General features: G+C 43.6%; 1 protein-coding gene across 4 annotated transcripts in view; it reads right to left on the reverse strand.

Moving 5' to 3' along the window:
• The window catches only part of AUTS2 (activator of transcription and developmental regulator AUTS2), a 1225237-nt gene that overhangs the window by 62496 nt on the left and 1143539 nt on the right, over positions 1-19202 (reverse strand). For all 4 annotated transcript variants that reach the window (XM_057487216.1, XM_036907884.2, XM_057487218.1 and 1 more), the window contains one exon: positions 15746-15797. In XM_057487216.1, coding sequence (XP_057343199.1) covers positions 15746-15797 — 52 coding nt within the window. The remainder of the gene's footprint in view (positions 1-15745; positions 15798-19202) is intronic.

Genomic DNA, 19202 nt, shown 5'->3' on the forward strand with positions numbered 1-19202 from the left:
TCAGACTAACCTTGGAGGCCAGCCAGGGAAGGAGGCGAGAGACGCAGCTCCTTCTGGGCCAGGAGGCAGGGAGCCCTTCTGAGTCTGGAAAAGGCAACAGGCTGCTCCCCAGCTGATGCCTGCAGTCTTCCACGCACGGGCCCTGCTGGGGTGGGGGCAGCACAGGCTGTGGAGTTCCAGGCGGCCCTGCTGGGCCCAGGACTGAAGGAAGATGGTTGCCCAGGGGAATGATCTAGATGCTTTCAGAGTTCAGCTAAGGTTGGAGAGCACAAATGTACACAGAACTATCAGCTATAATCTGCTCTTCTTCCAGAACAGTCAGCAGCCCAGGGGCAGGAATGGAGGAAATGATCTGACTGGCAGTTAGCAACTGGATGTAACAGTACTGAGACTGGGGGGCAGTGCTGGGGGAAATACCTTGAAAAGAACTGTCTTTTTGGATCTGAGTACCTCTGGGTAGCGTTTGTCAAAGAATAAAAGTGCTTCTCTGCGCAGGAGGCTATTGGCACTCTGAACCAAAGATCAGCACCACTGATGGGCCAGGTGAGGGTCTGAGGCTCTTCCAGAAGAAAGTTCATAGAATGTGGGCAAACAGCAGGGATTTCTTGCACTTCTGACACGAGGGAGCACCACAGGGCTGAGCTATCAGGCTTTACAGCGCACAAGCACAACAGGCTCCAGCAGCGTGAGTGCTGCCTCTGGGAAGCCTGCCTTCTCCCCGTGACCCCCACAGACACACTCTCGTCAAAGGCTGCTTTATCGGACACAGTGACAAGTTCCAAACAGCCAAAAAAGCAAGCGGTGTTACTAACTGCACTAAGAGTTCCAGTGATGACTGTTGTCCCCTCACCTGAAAAGCTTTGTAACTTTTCAAGTTTAATTTCTAGTAATCAGCAATATAACTTTCCAATTCTATAAATACATAGAACCTAGTTTTGAAAGAACTTAAGTTTAAATATCACACAATGTCTTCCATAAAAGTAAGTGGTAAATGCGGCTGACCAGCACGGATGCGAGGATGTTCCCTGCTCCGCCATCTCGAACTTCCCGTCAAGTTTCCCCAGGCTGGAACTGAATTGATTATTTTTTGCCCCAAATACACTATGAACAGTTTAAGCTGAATGAGAAATTGTGTTGTCAACAAGAGACATTTTTTAATTTACCAAACCAAAGGCCCCTGGATTTGAGCAAGGCCAGCAAAGGGAAAGAGCAGGAGACGGGAAGACAAAAGGCTGGAACAAAAGAACTGGTTCTGTCACTTACCAGTCAGGACAGTTTTCTCACATGTAAAATACCTTCCTGGCTGGGCTACTGTATGAATTAAACAAAATCAACATATGAAAAATGCTGGCACAATGTAAGTGCTTGATATATGTGGGCAGCCTCCCATTCCTACCCACTTGGACCATTTGATCAGCTATGTAAATGCCCAATGCGTTGATTAGATCAAGTAAAATTCTAACTTTTCCTATTTTATTTCAAAAGTCAGTCTCTCTGGTTTTAACAAGGCTTGAAATCACTCTTAGGATGTTACATTTTAATTCTTTTAGGTTCAGCACACAGAAATTGAGCCCCTGTTGTATGTATATAAAGTAAAGTGCTGGTCACTGTGGGGAAGGTGGGAAGAGAGTTCAGAGGGGAGAACAGCCGCATCTACAGCTCCAGTTAAGAAAGACAGGATGCACAATGTGTTCAAATCATGGGTGGCAAGAGAGAGGGCTTCCTGGATGATGTGGCATTTGAGCAGTTGTGAAGGACAGGTCTGACTTTTAATTTACACACATATGTGTGTAAAAACTCATTTGATGCTGCACTCTTTCAGATACTTTCTAATTTTTAGACATTTTGTCCCTTGCATTGAAAAGCACAAGCCACATAAAAAAAGGTTCAACAAATCGAAAACATGGGTTAAATCTATTGTTAGAAAAATGCAAACAGAGAAGGGTACAGATGCATAAATAAAACCCCTGGAAGAGCACCAACCTCTTGCTCTGAATACTTGCAACTAAAAGGAAAAATTAAGCATTTACCTCACTTTTACTTTGACTATATGAGGGTAAGCAAAGAGTTCTAGTTGATGAGGAAAACTGTTGTACAGCATTTCAGCCAATACATGTGGAGGAATGGCAGAAACGGCACCTTTTTGTCTTCTCTAATGAAATGCTGGATGGGCAGGGGTCATCAATGGATGAAATCATTAGATGAAAGGTTGACTGGGATCTTGACAATGCGGGTGTGAGGCTGCCACCACCTGAACTTCACTGGACAACCTTGGCATCCAGACACTGCAGGTACAGCAGTATGTGAGGCAATGTGGAGCTCACTGCAAAGTCTACAGGGTTTTCTTACCAAAGAGTCTAACCTGAATCTAGTCAAAGCTCTAGGGCCAACTTTCACTTACACAAAATATGAGGGACAGAGGAATAAACTAATGATGCCACAAGGACTTCCAGAACGTGGGACAGTTTACAGAACAGCTGATCTGGTTTCTGCAACAAGTCACTGACTTGAAAAGAATGGGAGGCTGGGGAGAGGGTGGATGGCTCTAGACTCAGACAAATGATACACGACCCCAGTATGTATTCTGATAGGACCAGATCTTATAAAATGACACTTGTGAGAAAAGCAGAGAGATGGGATTATGGCTATGGATATTAGATGATACTGAGGAACAGAACATTCTGTTAACCTGGTAACAATGTGGTTACATAAACAGTATGTAAGGGTAAAATGACATGATACCTGACTGCTTTAAAATACTTCACTGAAAAAGACAGGAGGATAGATATCACTTGATCTATCCTTGTTACCTAAAAACAACAGTGGCAAGATCTTGATAAGTAGGAATCTAGAAAATGGGTATATATTGAGGGATTGGGGGGGTTAATTTTAATGTTCTCTATATTTAATTAAGTTTGAGAAGTTTCATTTTTCAAAAAGCTTCTGATACAGATCTATAATAGAATTGAATTCACTTTCTTATAGCTTTGAGGGGATACTCAATTCAGATATTCACTATTGGAGAAAGCATTTAAATTGGGAGAGTGTGAATACCCATGGATCCCAGAGTGTGCTCCCACAGCACAAGCATCAGGACCGCCTGGGGGTTTGCCAGAAAGGCACGTTCTTGAGCTTCACCCAAGACCCAGTAAATCAAAACCTCTGGTGACGGGACTCAACAATCCATCTCAAAGAGCCCTCCAGATAATTCTGAAGCAGGCTAATACTTGAGAACCACTACCTGAATACATCTAGTCTTGGAAAATGCCTGTTTTTGAAGGACATTTAAAAGAGTTTTCATACTTAGGTGATTTGCTCAAATTTCTTAGGGTATTACATTTTCTGGGAACACCCAACTTTACAGACATAATGTCAGAGCCTTAAGACTTTATAGTATTTCCCACAACAGGAGGAAAATATTTTAAAACATCTCCATCCACTATTGGAGTGTAATAAGCAATTGACATACCACTTTGCCGACAAAATAGTTACTGGTAATCATGGTGCATTTTCCCAGTACGTGTGTGTTTTCTGTTGTGATAACCCTTCATACAGATGGCAAGTGGGCATTTGTAAGCAGCATCTGCCAACCAGGAAATAGGATAGAACAGTTTGTCTTTGAGAAGCAGTTGAGCAAGTTAGCTCAGCTGGTTACAGTGTAACATTGGCCCAAGGTCATGGTTCCAAAGCCCTTTAGATCAGACAGCTTCACTTACAGCTCTGACCATAGGCCTAGCATCTGCCAGCCACCCTGTATACATAAGCAGGCCTGTTCCCTTGGCTAGTGCGGAAGGATTGGAAATCCATGGTGAGAGGTCAACCAAGTCCAACAGTAGGGGTGCAATGTTAACTTTTCAACAGATCTGGTGCATCTGATATTAAAAATAAACAAACAAAAAGGCTGCCCAACAATGAAGAGTTGTAGTTCCTGTTCAATAAGAGCACAGATTTCACTGAGGGACTCTGTGGATCATCTGAGCCTCAACACAAACCTCACTGTCAAACTGTTCTTCCTTGCACCTGGACCTGTGGTCCTGGAAGGCTTGTTCAAAACAGACTGCTGGGTCACCCTCCTGGAGGTATTAGAATTTCCATATCTAGTAACTATTCAAGGGGAAGCTGATATTGCTGGTCCAGGGCCACACTGTGAGAAACCCTGATCTAAACCTGATCCTGCACCTGAATTTCATCTGATCCATTCCTTTTAATGGTGAGTTCCTCATCAGAAGAGACTGCCTTTTCCATTATTGTATGAAATGAAGGACTGGACCCAGAAACCCAGCCCATGACACATGGAGAAGACGAAGAGGGCACAGAGCAGACCTGCAAACATTCTCTGGGAGGCTCCCTTAAGCACGTGGGGCTGCGCTGGACTGGCAGCAGGGCCTTGGCCCTATCCTCAGAAAAGCTGACACTATTTCTGTAGCCCTTTCTCAGATGAGTTCTAAAAAGATAACAGAGAAGACTTGGGGCAGCAGTGGGCCGGGGTGTGGTAGGGGGGAGTTCTGAGGGCAGCTTTGCCACGAATGCAAATGGCCACCAGCACTCAAGACTCTCCTCTCCACAGACCAGCTTTACCTGCCAGCCAAATAGAGCTGCTCACCAGCCACCAGCCCTCCCTGTTCTGGGATGTCCGTTGCTCACCTGTATGAAAATGACAGCTGCTTGTCACAGTCTACACGAGCGGCCTCACTTGCAGCAGTAACTAGCACGCCATTTCCAAAGCTGTCATTCTCTGGTGTCAGCACAACCTACTGTTCAAAGATTTGCTCTGACACGAACCAGGCAGCGCCGTGATGGTTATTGACGCAGACTCCTCTGTGCTCCAGCACTGATGGCAGCTGCTCGGCGCCCAGGGTTTGTTGCACCCAATTATTTGTTTGTCACTTGGAAGCCCAAGATGTCGAGCAGGTATTGTGGAGGTATTTTTGGCCTGATGCACAGGCAGAAAGCATAATGAGGCCCTCAGGTGAAGGTCTATTTTGTCAGTTTGGTGCTGGGATGATGTGCAGCTGAGAAGCCTGAGTAACAATTAGGATATTTGAATAAGATAAGATATGTGGCAGATGCTGAGAAGGCTCAGAAAGTCGGCCTGAACTTTCAAAATGCCAAAAAACCCTTGGAGTAGGCAGTTTTCAAGTTTGTCCTGCAGCTAACACAGAAGGAGGAGGCGAAAGCTGTCTTTCCTCAACCTGGAGGACCCTGAGGGAAAGCCACTGAACCCAGGCACCATCCTGCCCTGAAGGCACTCTCCAGGCGTTGAGGCCTCTGCCAAGGGGGCATACATTCATTCGTGCAAATACCAGTTAGCCAGGGTTGGAGAGGCCAGAGCAGAAAGAGCCGTCCTCTCCCCAGTTCTCCCTAGGCTGCCTATTTAGGTCAGGAGTTCCTGCTTCCCAGGGAAGTAGAAATCACACTCACGTGATGTCTAACATCTTGGGAAGAGGCCATTGTACAGGGCAATATGGCCCCTATAGCCAACTGCAAAAAAACAACATCACAAAATTTAGTTTAAAATCTGATGTCCAACCAGCACACATAGAGGCACTGACCAGCTTCTAACCCAGGAATTCGTTTCCAAGACTCTCAATGCAATGTCTCATCAGTGAGTTCTTCCTTTCTACAGCTACTGATCCACAAAGTAAGGGAGACAGTCCAGACAAAACTTATCTGAACAACACATGAGGGTTTGGTAACAGTAAAATTAACACAGCTCCTCCTTGAATCTGTTTAGTTTTAGTTTGTGTCACCTCTTGGGGAACACCAAGAACCAAGACATGAAAAATTATTCTTTCTTTTTCTTTACTTGAAAACAATCCTTTCCCCAGTAGATACCAAAAGGGTGTGGGTAAAGCTAAAATCCAGGAAGTGTTGCACAGAGAGAATGAAGTGAGTATCATCACCTTCTAACAAAGGAAAACCAGGAACATTGCTTTAGTCAAGAAGGCCCAGATTAACTTCAGAAGCAGCAGTGAGCTGATCAATTGCTTGGTGTGCGAGACCCTGCTGACAGCTAAGATGAATGGCAAAGGGAAGACATTCCTGCAGTGATCTAGAACGTCCATCCAAGCCTCATTTCAATTCTTGTTGGTAAAATGTGTCACTCCGTATAAAAGACTCAGAACCTAAGGTGCTCCAAGGCAGGGCCTTGCCCCTGGCATCTAACCCCCGGCCCCTACCTCACCTACCCTGTAGCTATCTCTGCCTAAGAAATGTCAGTCATTCCACTTGAGAAGTCAAGTAGAAAGGAATCCAGCACCTAAATTCTTTATAAGGGTTTTACCAACATTTACTAGGTAGATCAAACACCTCTTTTAACACCATGCAAATGCAGACCAGCAGAGGAGACTCTGCATTGTTAGTCTTATTCTGGAGGTTAATACCTAACAGCTGGTGCTCAAATTGTACAGCAAGCCCACTTCTCCCCCATCCACTCTTCCTCATCCCAGAGGCTCCACTGCTTTACCTCTCAGATCCTCCTTAAAGAGCTGCAACATGGAGAAGAAAAAGGTGGATAAACATCCCTATACTTGCTCACAAGTTCTGGACTGAAGTCAAGGCCTTGGTCACCAGGCACCACTCCTTTCAAATGCCAGTGCTCACAATGTCTCATTCCCAGCTACCTGGGCAAAGGTATGCTCTCTGTACAGGCTTCAGGCTCTGAAAGGCCCTAGAACACTCCAAAGCAAACTGACCTTTAGACCTAGAAGGGATCTTGGAGTCCATTCAACTTTTCTCATGTTACCAATGAGAAAAGCAAATCAGATGGAGTGAGTTGCTCACGGTTACCAGCAGCCCAGCTCAGACTTGAGCCTGGATCCTCTATGTAAGCGCTTACTGCCTACATCCCATCCCACGACTTCCCTGCAGCACACCAACCTGGCCAAAATGTAAGCAACAAAATCCAAGTGAAGAAACATGAAAAAGAGGCCCTATTGACAGGCAATGCCTAGAACCGTACGATAGTAACCCAAACCTTAACAGTAGCTTTATTAACTAATTTAACAACAGCATCGATTTTTAAAATGGAAAACACAACAGGCTTTTAGTCTAATGGCGTAAGTTGGCAGATCTGTGCTCCCAGAATGCCCTCTCAAAGGATGACATCTTCCGCTGTCTACGGAGGGCTGGTCTGGGCTTGCCGACCTGTCTTTCCTCCTGAGAGAAGTCTTAGGGCCACGGATTTTGTTTGTTTGTTTTGTTTTTTAATTAGTAAGTAGCCTTCCTTCCCAGATCATTTAAAATGTCTCTTCGAATTTTAACATACGTTTAAACTCTTACTTCTGGTCCTATGTTTCCTGTGATCTGTTCACTATATACTAAGCCTATTATATAGTCAGTGCTCAATGCTTATTGAATGAAGAATTAATTTCAACATGGTGCCCACCTTAAACCAAGTGAAGGCCACAAACAGAATAGGCTTTGATGTCATTTACTTGATGGCTGACGAATCTGATTTCAGGAGAGGACACCTTGCAAGCCAAAGCTTATGGATAAAGTTTGCGGATAAAGAAGCCTTAAGAGATCAGCCTAAGTCCAGCAGAGGACAGTCCACACTTGGGAAATCAAGAATTGATATACAAGAGGGATTACATGATTGGACTTTTGGCGAGAGGAGCTTTACTATGGAAAAGCCTCTCTGAGCTATAAACAGATAATGAGAAAATGATGTAATCTGGGCTAAAATTAGGTTTTAGTGTTACTCTGATGAGAGATGTTAAAGGTGATAGATAAGAGGGGGAAAATGTTTTTCCAAGAGGCTTTTAAAGGCATCCAAATATAACCACCTCCCACATCAGTCTATTAACAGGGACACTTGAGACGTTTCCCTCTTCAAAAGGACTCTCAGAAAAAGCAGTGATGTGCTCTCAACCTCCTTCTTTATAAGACGAGGTTTACAAGGGTCAGAACAAAACTTGAGTGACCACAGAAAGCACTACTCCTCACTAACAGCCCCTCCCACTCAGCACAGATCTGGCCTCATGCTGATGTCATGGGTTGCTAGGGAAATGCCCCTGCTTGAAAATCCCACATTGCTTTGAATAAAATCTGGCTGAAAGTAAAGATCAGTCCACTCACTGGCACACGAATGGGTGTGAGAAGTAGACACAGAGAAACACAGTCTTATCCGAAGGAGAGGATATCAGAGATGCCTCAAGCTGAGCCCTGCTGTAATGCCCTCCGGTGGTGATATTGGCCCCACCTGCGCAGATGCTGTTGGACCTCCTGGGATGCTGGGAAGTCCTCCTGGTTGAGCACTTCCACCATCAAAAGAAAGTTCCTACTGACCTCCGGGAAACACAAAACATCATGGGACAGTGTGGTAGAAAAAGCCCTGGGGACTTGTTCTAGCCAACGAGATGACTGGAAATGTCACATACCACATCCAAGCCAAAACTTTCTGGGGCATTCTACAGCTCTGTCCCTCCTCTTTCCTCCGTACCAAGATCACTACTGCAATGGTGGCTGCTACCCCAGCCTGGGTCCCAGACTAGAGACAAGGAGAACTGCACCTGGCCAGCAGCTGACACTTAACATGAGACAGCTGAATATGCAAAAGTGGATGAGCAGAGACCCTGTAACTGAGGTAGCAGGATAAGGCATCACTGAGGAACCAACCACGACAGTCCAATCTGTTGTGCTGCTACACACTGGTGACAGGTTTATGCAGAAAGGCACACAGGACATGGTGGGTTTTTACCCTAAGCCACCACTGGTAGAGTACTTATTTTTTGACTTTTGGATTCAGTTAATGGTGAGAGGCTTGCTCAAATGGAAAATACTGCACCTAATACCCACAGTGATGTGAGAGAGCACACCACAGAGGACTGGCTCCTTCTGCTCCTTCCACAGGTGTCAAGAGTTGGTGAGAAACATTTCTAGAGGGGGGAACCAGAGGCACAGCCATTTGTGGCCAGCTTTCCGCTTGGAGGTAAAATGAACCTCCAAATACCAATTTATGGGCCACCTTATATAATCAGGCCCTAGAACGTCCTCTCCCAGTAAGTCCAGCAAGCTCAGCCAGCTGACGTAAGTTAAGTCTATTGAGGGGCAGGGGGTGGGTGCGGGAGGTACGGGAGTGGTACAGGACCTCTGAATGTAGGCCCAGGATGTCTTTGGTGAATTTATGAAGTGGATCTTCAATCGAGATCTGTTTCCACTTTTTAAAACCATAGACTGGGCAAGTAGGGAAAACACTTTGATGGTTGCTGCAGGCTAAATCAAAGACAGCTGAGCAAAAGTTCAGGCACCATGGAATTAATAAAATCACTGTTGCACTCTCTCCACTACAGGTTTAGGAATAAACCTGTAAAAATCTGAAATGCATGGAGGAGATAATACTTGAGTGGGAATTAATCATTTCTCCACTGAAAAATTTTGACATTTCCTTATACAGCGTATTTACTGGATTCATAATTCACCAAAGTTGCTTCCTGAGACTGAGCATTGCTGGGCTTGCTGAGTAATTGAGACATATTTTGCTTGTTAAATAAATTCCAGGCAAGAATATGTTTGACTTATGCACAGGAAAGAATTCTTATGTAAGCTGCAAAACAATAGAGTTTTATCTTATCTGAGGAACTTACTGCCGCCTGCTTGTGTGTGTTTTACTGCCAAAATAAAATAAATGGAATCAGCTCACACATGATAACATGCTCTTTCCTAACTCATACTAATTGCTTGGCTAATTGATGTTTGTTGAACTTTCTCCATTTCATTGAGTGATTAGGTACAAAGCTAACAGTTGACATCTGTAGGCGCTTAACTGGCGTCTGTAATTACTGTTAATGTTAAATAATTGTTAGTTAATTGGAGTGGTAACTGACTGAATAGAATCCAGATTGTGAAGCCAAAAAGAAACCTAGTTAAATAAACATACATTTTCAGAGAAAACAACATTTTTCTGCAGTTGTCAGAAACTAGAAATAATCCAGAAGCCATGGGATAGCCACAGGCTCCCCGGTGCAGAAAGTTTCCTATCTGGAGCTGACCCCTCTACTTGACAGTGTTACCAGTAAGGAGGCCCTCTGTCCTTCAACTGTTCTGATGGATTCGGTGTTTTTTATTCTGTCTACCGTGTGTATTCCTTTCTCAGACAACCAAATATGACATCAAAACACTAAATATGAATGGATTGAAAAGAGGCCGGTCATTCAAGCATTTTTGCCAATATTGCCAAGTATGGAGAAAATTTAGAAAACAGCAGCAGGCAGCCGTCATCGGATAAAGTGAAGAGCTTTTTAGTGGGCTCGACAGTAAACAGTGGTGTCTGATCATCTAAGAGAGGCATCTGTTCTGCTGTCTGCGCTCTGCTGTAGCTCACGGGTTGGAGGGTGCTCAGGATCTGGCCTATGTACCATCTGGAAATGTGGCATCATTATCAAAGTTCTACTCCAAAGACCTCATCGAGATCAGTTTGAATGTTTCAGGTATCTTGCACCCCTTCTACTAAAGCTCCAGTGATCGGATCCAGGATTTCCCCAGCACACTCCCCTACACACTTAGAGAAAGACCAGGTAGTACTTAATGGAAAAATAGCCAGAGAAAACCCTTTCTCCCCACATGGGATATATTTAGGCCTTTACTGCTGGTCCTACACTAAGTGCGAGGCATCTGTTTCCAAGAATTCTCAAGGAATATAATTCTATACAACAAATGTAAGAGTATGGCTCCTATAGGAAGGTCAATTTCCATAACAAAAGGAGCTGATTACGCAGAACTTGCAGTGTGAGGCAGGGGAGGGGCCCGACTAGGCTTAGCGCCTTTGTCTCCAATCAAGCACCAATTACCTTTCAATAGTATTTAATTTCCCACACATTAGACATCTCTATCTTCTAAAGACCCAAGAAATGCCCTCAAACAGCATAAAAAGAGTCCGGAGAAAGAAAAATAAAGAATGAGTGACAGTCCAACTTTCCCTTATCTAGGATATAAGATATCATAAAATACAACTCATTTACAGAGGCAGAAACTGGCTCAGTTCACTCTTCTGAATGTGTTTTATACCATACCCTCCTTCCAAATAACCAAATAAAACCAAGACACGACAAGGAATTGTAAAATGGTCTTCATAAGTTCTTTGTAACTGTATATTAACTCTAAATTAAAAAAAAATTTTTTTTAAGAAAACTACCCCACAGTCAACTGTATCACTTTCACTTACATAAAAACCAAATTGTTTTAGGGCAGGGATTTTTCTTAAAAGTCAGTGGGGGCCTTAGTGGTAATATAACTCTTACCATTTTGGAAAACCAAGGAATTTCCCCTTCATGTCTAAACCTAATGAGAGTGGTGAGCTCGTCACCCTTAAAGAATTTATTAGGTGCCCAGCTATGGAGTTTCATCCCTCCAAACAGTATCTCTAGTAACCTTCTCACCTCATCTCCTCAAATCTCAGCCAATTCTTTAGCTAGGTTTTCTTTTTATGCTGCTGCTAACACCAGTGACCTAAAGGCTCCAACCTCCTGTGTCCCATAGAAACCCTCAGCACAAATTCCACCCCAAGAAGAGGCCGTGTGTATCCACTAGCAGGTCTGAAAGGGCGTGGAAAAGAAAAGAGCCGGTCACGTAGAGCTCAGGTGGCCCCAGAGCTCCACCTGGTGCTCCTCAGGGTGAGGGTCCCCAAGAATGCCCCACGGCCGACCTACGGCAGGACAGGTACGGTCCTGTGTAAGAGGGTGGGTGTCTGCTCCTCTGCCCTCACATTTGGTTAGATGCTGGGTGCTCACAGCAGGAAGGAGCACAAATGTGGGCCTCATCTCTACCTGGGTCATCCCTCCCCCACCACCCCACCCCCACCAGCCCTTCAGAGATGCCCAGGGACTAGGCACAAACTTTCTACAGCCAGCCCAAGGGCCTTTCCCCGGGAGGGCCTGGCCCTGCAGCTTAGGACAAAGGCGTGAGAGCCATGGGGTCAAATACACCTCCTGGCCCCCTCTCATCTTCTCCGACTTGCCTCTGTTGCAGGACAGATCCTGGAAAAGAGGGCTCTGAGGCCAGAAGGAGCCAAAACCCAGGGCCTTTTCTCTTCCCCTCAGCTGGGCCATGAGCCCTCCAGAGAACACCTGACTATGTATGGGGTCTCCTTTCCCCCAGACGGGATGTCCCTTCTTTTTCATTGCTCCTCAGGTAGCTCTGCCCTGGAGCAGTTTCAGAGTTTAAAAGAGACTATCTTGGCAGGATGGTCATGAGCAGCCAAGGACCAGTTTTCTACATTTCTATATATAACAAAGTGAAGAAACCACCAAGAAGTAGGAAAACCTAGAATAGAGAAGAAACGGTCATAAATACTGGTTGGGCATCTTAAATTGACTGGCAAGTTCCTGTTAAGGAGGAACAGTCCAGAATTTGGGGTACAGATCTTGCTGCTTCTATGGCAGTTCAACCAACTAAATACAGACAAGAACTCAATCTCTCTCTGTGTGTGTCCGTCTCACTGGGAAAATTAATTTTTTCTTTGGCAGATGGTTGAGTCAAAAGACAGAAGGATTCATAAAATTCACATGAACATCCTGTAAACATTTAAACACATAAAGATTAAATAAAGCAACCATGACCTTGATTAAAGTTAAAATCTCTTTTTTTTTGTCTACAACCCTTAGCCCTGCAATTTGGAGGTTCATCCTCACAACCTCCTTGACAGGCTCCATTCTCACTAGGCATGGCATATTTACATGCAAGGATGTTTGATTAATTTGCTTTAAAATGGGAAATAAAAGCATCAGAAGAAAGGAATGATTTGGAGCACCTATACACAGAACTCTCACTAGTTCTCTTATTAAATTAATGGACTCTACAGGGAAAGTCAAAATAAAACAGTGATATAAAACATATTCAGATAGTCCCTGCTGTGTTTCAGCCCCTTCCCCCTTTCCAACTAATTGTTTTATCCCCTCCAGAGATGCCAACCCAAGACTAAAGCTTTTGCTCTGACAGAAAATTCTAACCTAAAGAGGCTGGATGACTTACTGAGGCTTACGAACAGGCTGATGGGACTTGGGTCATGGCCTCTGCTGCTTCAGCTGGAGCTTCGTCCCCCCAGACTGTACAGCCCAACATCAAAGCTGCGACCCCCGCCCCCACCCGCCAGTCATCTTGTGAGATTAGCACTACCCTCCCACAGTGAAATTTTATGGACCAAATCGGCCTGCTACCAGGCTCCTCAGCATAATCTCACCAGCAGCTTAAAGCCACGTTTCTCTAAGGTAAGAACCCTGTGGGACTCTGGAGTTGGAGAGGTGATATGTAGCTCTAAACATCTGGAGGTGGAGGAATACACGAATCGGCTCCCTGCGCTCTTGTTAGACTGCTCAATAAGCTGCAGCTTTGAAGATTTTCCCAGTAGTGTCTGTTACCTGGTGTAAATTTGCCCTTTCTCACAATGCTTTTTATTGCTCTTGGCTAAGGATACTGGACTGAGACAAGAGACCTGACTTGCAGGCAGGGCAGGCAGGCTGCTTTGCAGGAGAACTTGAACTTGATGTACATAAAACTGACAGTTCCTTGAAGGCCTTGTCAACCATCCATCCAGTAAACACCGCCACTACCCAGAGTAAAAACAGACCAAAATCCACAAGCACATATCAAGGCTCTCTGCACCTGGCTTGAAGCAATTACTGACATTATCACTACACAATGAATCTCTTTTTGAAGTTGTTTTCCTGATATTTAGCAGTTTGAATACTAATCCCCTTAACAAAACTGTCCCCATGCTTTCCCTGCTCCCCTGCCCCCCTTAATCTCTTTCTCTCAAGGGAGGAGGGCGGGTGCTGGATACCAGTCAGTCTCCTTTGCAGCACCTGGATTTGCATTGATTCCGTCTCTTGTCATTCATGTTACCAACAGGAATTAGCATAAGGCATTAAGGGGAAACTGGAGGAGAAGAGAAAGGCCATTTTGATGGAAATAAGGGGCAAAGGAATAATCTGCCATCAACTAAAATGCTTATTTGTGTATGGTTTCCCAAGCAAAGCTTAGAAAAAGCCTATGTTGATTTTAGTGTACACAAAGAAACCTTAATCCTTTCAGGGCAACTAAATCACCCCAGAAAAGCAGCTCAGAAGAAAGGCACCCTGTCCAGGGGGATAACTATTCACAACCAAATAGATGCCACAAATCACACTCTGTAAGTAAACAAAAATAAGAATGTGGGAAACATTTGGAAAAGGGAAAGAAGTAGGGGCAAAAGCAGGAGGGGAGGGACAGAAGGGCAACTCCTCATCAATCTCTCTGCAAGCTCCCCGACAGCCTCTCAGCCTGGGGAGGGCGGCGGGGGCGTACACTCGGGCCCCAGGGCCAGCTCTCTTTAGGGCTGATCCCAAGAAGGGAAAACGCATTCCAAAGCTACAGAGTCACACGGGGTTGGAGGTCTTGGGGGTGGGACTGTGATTGTCATGGAAACACAGAAGCCCTCCCTTTGGTGACCTGTCCTACCTCAGTGTCTTCTTCCTCCTCCCCTCTTTCCTCATAAAGACAGACCAGTGTCCACCAGTCCTCTTCCCTCATCAAAATGAGCAAAAAACAATTACGTATTTTTACATATGAGCACTGTATGCTCTGAACTGCACTTATTTCTTTTATTGGGCTTTTAGTATTATGGATAACAAATTTATACAAACTTTCAGTCCATCAAAAAATATGATGAAATATAAAACTGGAATACTCTATTATGCAATAAAAAAGATAAAATTCAATGTGACAATAATTCTGGGAGTAACAGCATTCACATAAGCATATACACCTCAAGGGAACTCTAAACATAATGCAGTATTTAAAACTGCAGTTGGTTCAAATTCTAAAATAATCTGGAAGCTCAAAATAACTGCGCTTGGGAATGTATCTCACTAACAAGCTAGCAAAAATACTAGCCAGGGCAACTACAGAATGCTGAAGTGGGTTCAAGTTTCCCTTTATGGAGGCCCAGCTCTTTTCAAGTGCTACCAAGTTACCTTCCACGTAAACACAGCACAGACGCCAAAGGAGCACACCTTCTTTACTTAGCACTTACCCTGTAAACAACTACATCGGGTTCTACAGTGGAGGAGGAGATCAACTAGTTTATGTAACTTAAACTTTTGAAATTGTACACCTTTGTAAAGACAGTGATTAGAGACTCGCTTGAATTCCATGATTTCCAGCAATGCTGCTACAAATGAAACTACCCCAAAATCTGTTGGCAATGATTTAAGATAACTTTTCCCCTAATGTGCTGCTGTATCATTAGCCTCTTGTACTCTATAGTGCAGTTTGGAAGAAATTAATGGGATAGTGCATATTTAAATTTTGCTCTCTTGCTTGTTTATTAAGTTTATGAAAAGCCCACAGCAGAGTAAGGCTTGGTTTATGACCATAATACTGTGAATACGAAACATCCACTGGTTATTAGAGTCTGCAGCACAAATCAGTTATTTATAGTTCTCCGACTGCTGAGGAGCTGATAAGTAACAACAGAGTTAAGGCATTTTGAGAACTATTATTCTCTATTATCGATTCCTACATTAAAGTCATATAGACAGTAGTGATTTCTTAGTCAAATCAATTTAAATAAAGGGTCTATGTATTCTTTTAAAATAAGCTTTTTTTTTTTCCAACGGATCACACAAGCATACAGGTTTTCTCAAGCAAAAACACAATATATGAACAGGACTTCCAGAATGGAAACAGCCCATTGTTTTTTATTCTTTCTAGGCAATGATAATGAAACAAATACAAAAGTAAGCCATTGCTCAGATTTAAGAAGTCTTACCTTTGTTTACAATAACAGTATTGAAGAGTTTTTCAGAGCTGGCATCTGATGCCTGAAAAATAGGAGAAAAAGTGTTATTGCCATAAATGTTGTTGTTACCATCATAATTACTAGTATTTTAAGTCAATTTACTGCATTTTAGAAAAGCCTAATGGGGAAAGCAGCTATTTTCCCCAATTGTCCACAAGGTGGTGCTCGTTGATTGCATGAGTCAGACCTGCAGTGCAGCTATTTGCTGGGGGGGAATCAGATTTTAAAAACGTGTTCTTATTAGACAGATTATCTGTGCAAAACATATTTCTGAGATGATACACAAAGCAATTCAGCTCATTCACATAATGATTTTGCAATTTCGTTGACGGGTCATTATTTTGGAAATGGTACTCTTTCATGATATTTGCAGATTTGGCTATTTTTCAATTTTGTTTCACAAAACCAGAAATGCCTATTATTTAACGCTAAGCTTTTTCTCACTAAAAAGCGTAAATCAACACTACCAGAAATTAATTTTTAAAGATTCATCTGATGACCCCAAGATTCCTGTCCCTTATAGTAACCAGGACACCCTTTGTATTGAAATGGAAGGAAGCTGATCTGCCCCCAGACCTGACACTATACATGCCATCAGCATTATTTCCTTTCCATTCCCTAGAAATCACGAGTCTGCTAATTATTACACTGGCTTGGGGAAAGTGAAATAAGCCTGTTAAAATAGCGAGAGAAAATCCAAATTTAAATTATATACTAACGTTCTAAAAAATAAACATGAAGTTGGTTTGGAAGAAAATGTAGTATTTCAGAAGCACTAATATGTCTAGAACTTGAAAAAATTTTAAGTTAAATTAAAAATCAAGCGTTCCCTTTTACATAATTTGAAGGTGGTTTCTGCATTTAAAGTTATAATGTCTACATTATATTTATGCTGTTTTGGCTATGCAAAAGCATACAATTTACGTAAGAAATCACTTGTCTTTCACACTTCATACATAGAGATGCATGTTTTGAAAAAGCAAAGCATAGAATGTTGAGAAATACAAAAGCAAGAAATCTAAGAAATAAGCGGAGGGAGAAAACCGAAGTACAATACATTTTGACTGTGGAGCTGGGTTTTGGGGACAAAGAAGATACTCAATTAAGTCTTTCCATGTTATGTCGGCAAAGATGAGATATTCCTGTGTTTATCTGGGGAACACATTCTAGTGCTCAATGCAAGTGATAGAGAAAGACATTTTCATTATGATTACTTTTCCCTTTAATTCTAATCTTTCTAAGATTAATAGATTAAAAAAATGAACGTACATGCAAAATAAGTGTTGAACTGCGTGCATTTATACTTAAGTGTAAAATCAATTCTAGATAGAGTTTTCCTTTTATTTTGCATGAATAAAAAATATCCCGAGGGCCTTCTTGATATCTCAGGCGTAATTATATAAAATTGTGTACTATAAGTAGCTTTTCATTTAAAAAAAAACTGCCAAAAAAGTGTTGCATAGAGGGGGAAACAAAATATCCATGAAACAGATCAATAAATGTATATCGAGTTATAGAAGCAAAAATTAAGTGAAGTGTTGTTACACTGTAATATGAAGTGAGATTTCTAGGAATGTGAGTTCGCCAGCTAAAAACTTGAGAGATTTCACCATTCTTCAATGAAACAGTTTGTTCAGTTCAAATTGGAATGGCTATGGTAAATTCATGGCTCAAAAAATAAACTCCAGCTGTTATTTTTAAAGGAAAAGAAAAAAAAATCTGTTAATCATTTTACCAAACTAAAGTAACCTTTGTAGATTTGGGGCTCACCTATTAAAATGTATCTAATTGGCCCAAAGAAACATAAAAACAAATTACCACACACGCAAAAAGCATGGATAAGGAAAGAAAATGGTTCCTGATTGAGTTTTTATTTGTACTTGGGTGTGTGCGTTTGTATGAGTAAGAGATAGAGAGACAGAGACAGAGAGAAGGGCGGGGGGAGGGGGAGATATCAAAAAGAACAGAAGCTGTAGGGGAGCAGGCCTTTTGGTCGTCTTTCACACCCCTTCTTGGGGCAGCCTCCTTCGTTGCACACTGGCCTACACACCCCGTTCTCACGCAGTTAAACAATCCTTCTGTCTGAGGCAAAATTAGAGGACGTTATTATTATGATGCCAACAGTCGGTTATCAAAGAAATAAGTATGACAGGATAGAAAGGCTTAGGAATATGCCTTCTAAAAAAACCTTTTTGAGCTCCTTAATTTTCTGATACACGTCACGAGCCCTGAAATGCTGCCTCTTGTCACCGGGAAGGGGGAATCACAAACAAGGCCTCTACAGAGAACACCCAAAAGAAAATGATTGTAATGGGACTTTGGCTATTCATAAAATGATAGTAGATCCTTCCTTCTCCTATCCAGGCGGTTCAAGCGATGGCGGACCACAGTCTCCTGAAAAGTCAGAAAAAAGCTTCATATCCAAAGTCTAAAGTGGAAACTGCAAGAAAATTATTTGCTTTCCCTCCATGAACTTTCCGAATTCTACTTGGGCTTTTAAAGCATTCTTGCAATTTATTTGGCTCTCTGGGTCTTAACCTTTGGGACGTTTCCTTTTTCATTGTTTTTAAGAAAAGCTCCGCCTGCAATCCCTTATATTACCTGGACCATATTTTCCACGCTGACTTTTTATTTTTATATTTAGTTTTTAAATCAAGAACGACTAATGGAAATGTGGTGAGCCGAAGAGTTAGCAGGCAAGTTTACCTTGTCCTTCTCTCCTTTTTTTAACACGGAGGTCCCTTTTTACACGCTCGAGACCTTTAGATTTTGCTCGCCATTTCCTTTCCTCCCCCTCGCTCGGTTTTGGAGGGTGAGGGCGTGAAGTGGCTACATCTAAAATTGACAGGAAAACGAAGATCTCTTTTGACGGCTTTTTACATGGGGGTAGGTAGAAGCAGATTTTTCTTAATACTAAAAAATGAGTACAGGCCGTACTTGGTGTTTAAGTTAAGTTAAATAAGTCAGATTGGAGGAAGGCACACGGCGAATGAGGGAAACGAGTAAGAACCTTCCGTGCAGAAAGGGGTGGAACGCGGCCGCTCCTGTCCGGGATGCCGCGTTAAGTCCCTTCGGCCGCAGACCCCGGAGACGGCCCTCCGCATCCGCGGGTACAGGGACTCAGCTACAGGGCAAGAAAACCCTCCTCGAAACTTAAGCGCGAGCTCCTTCACCAACTGCCACGGACCCGAGCCCCGACCTCCCCTCGCGTCCCTGCGTTCCGCGTGCGGCTCGGCATCCCGACCTCGGAGCGCCCCGCGCCGCGCCACGGTCTCCGGCGCGGCCCCGAGCCAGGCCGAGCCCTTGGGGCGGGGAGGCGCCGGGCAGCTCCGGTCCCCGGCACCGGCGCGCAGCCCCGACCGCCCGCACCGCCGCTCCCCCGCAGGGAACCGCGGGAGGAAAGTACAAAGGCGGGCGACCGGACCGC

The sequence above is a fragment of the Manis pentadactyla genome, chromosome 10, assembly GCF_030020395.1.
Source record: "Manis pentadactyla isolate mManPen7 chromosome 10, mManPen7.hap1, whole genome shotgun sequence".
Taxonomy (NCBI): Eukaryota; Metazoa; Chordata; class Mammalia; order Pholidota; family Manidae; genus Manis; species Manis pentadactyla.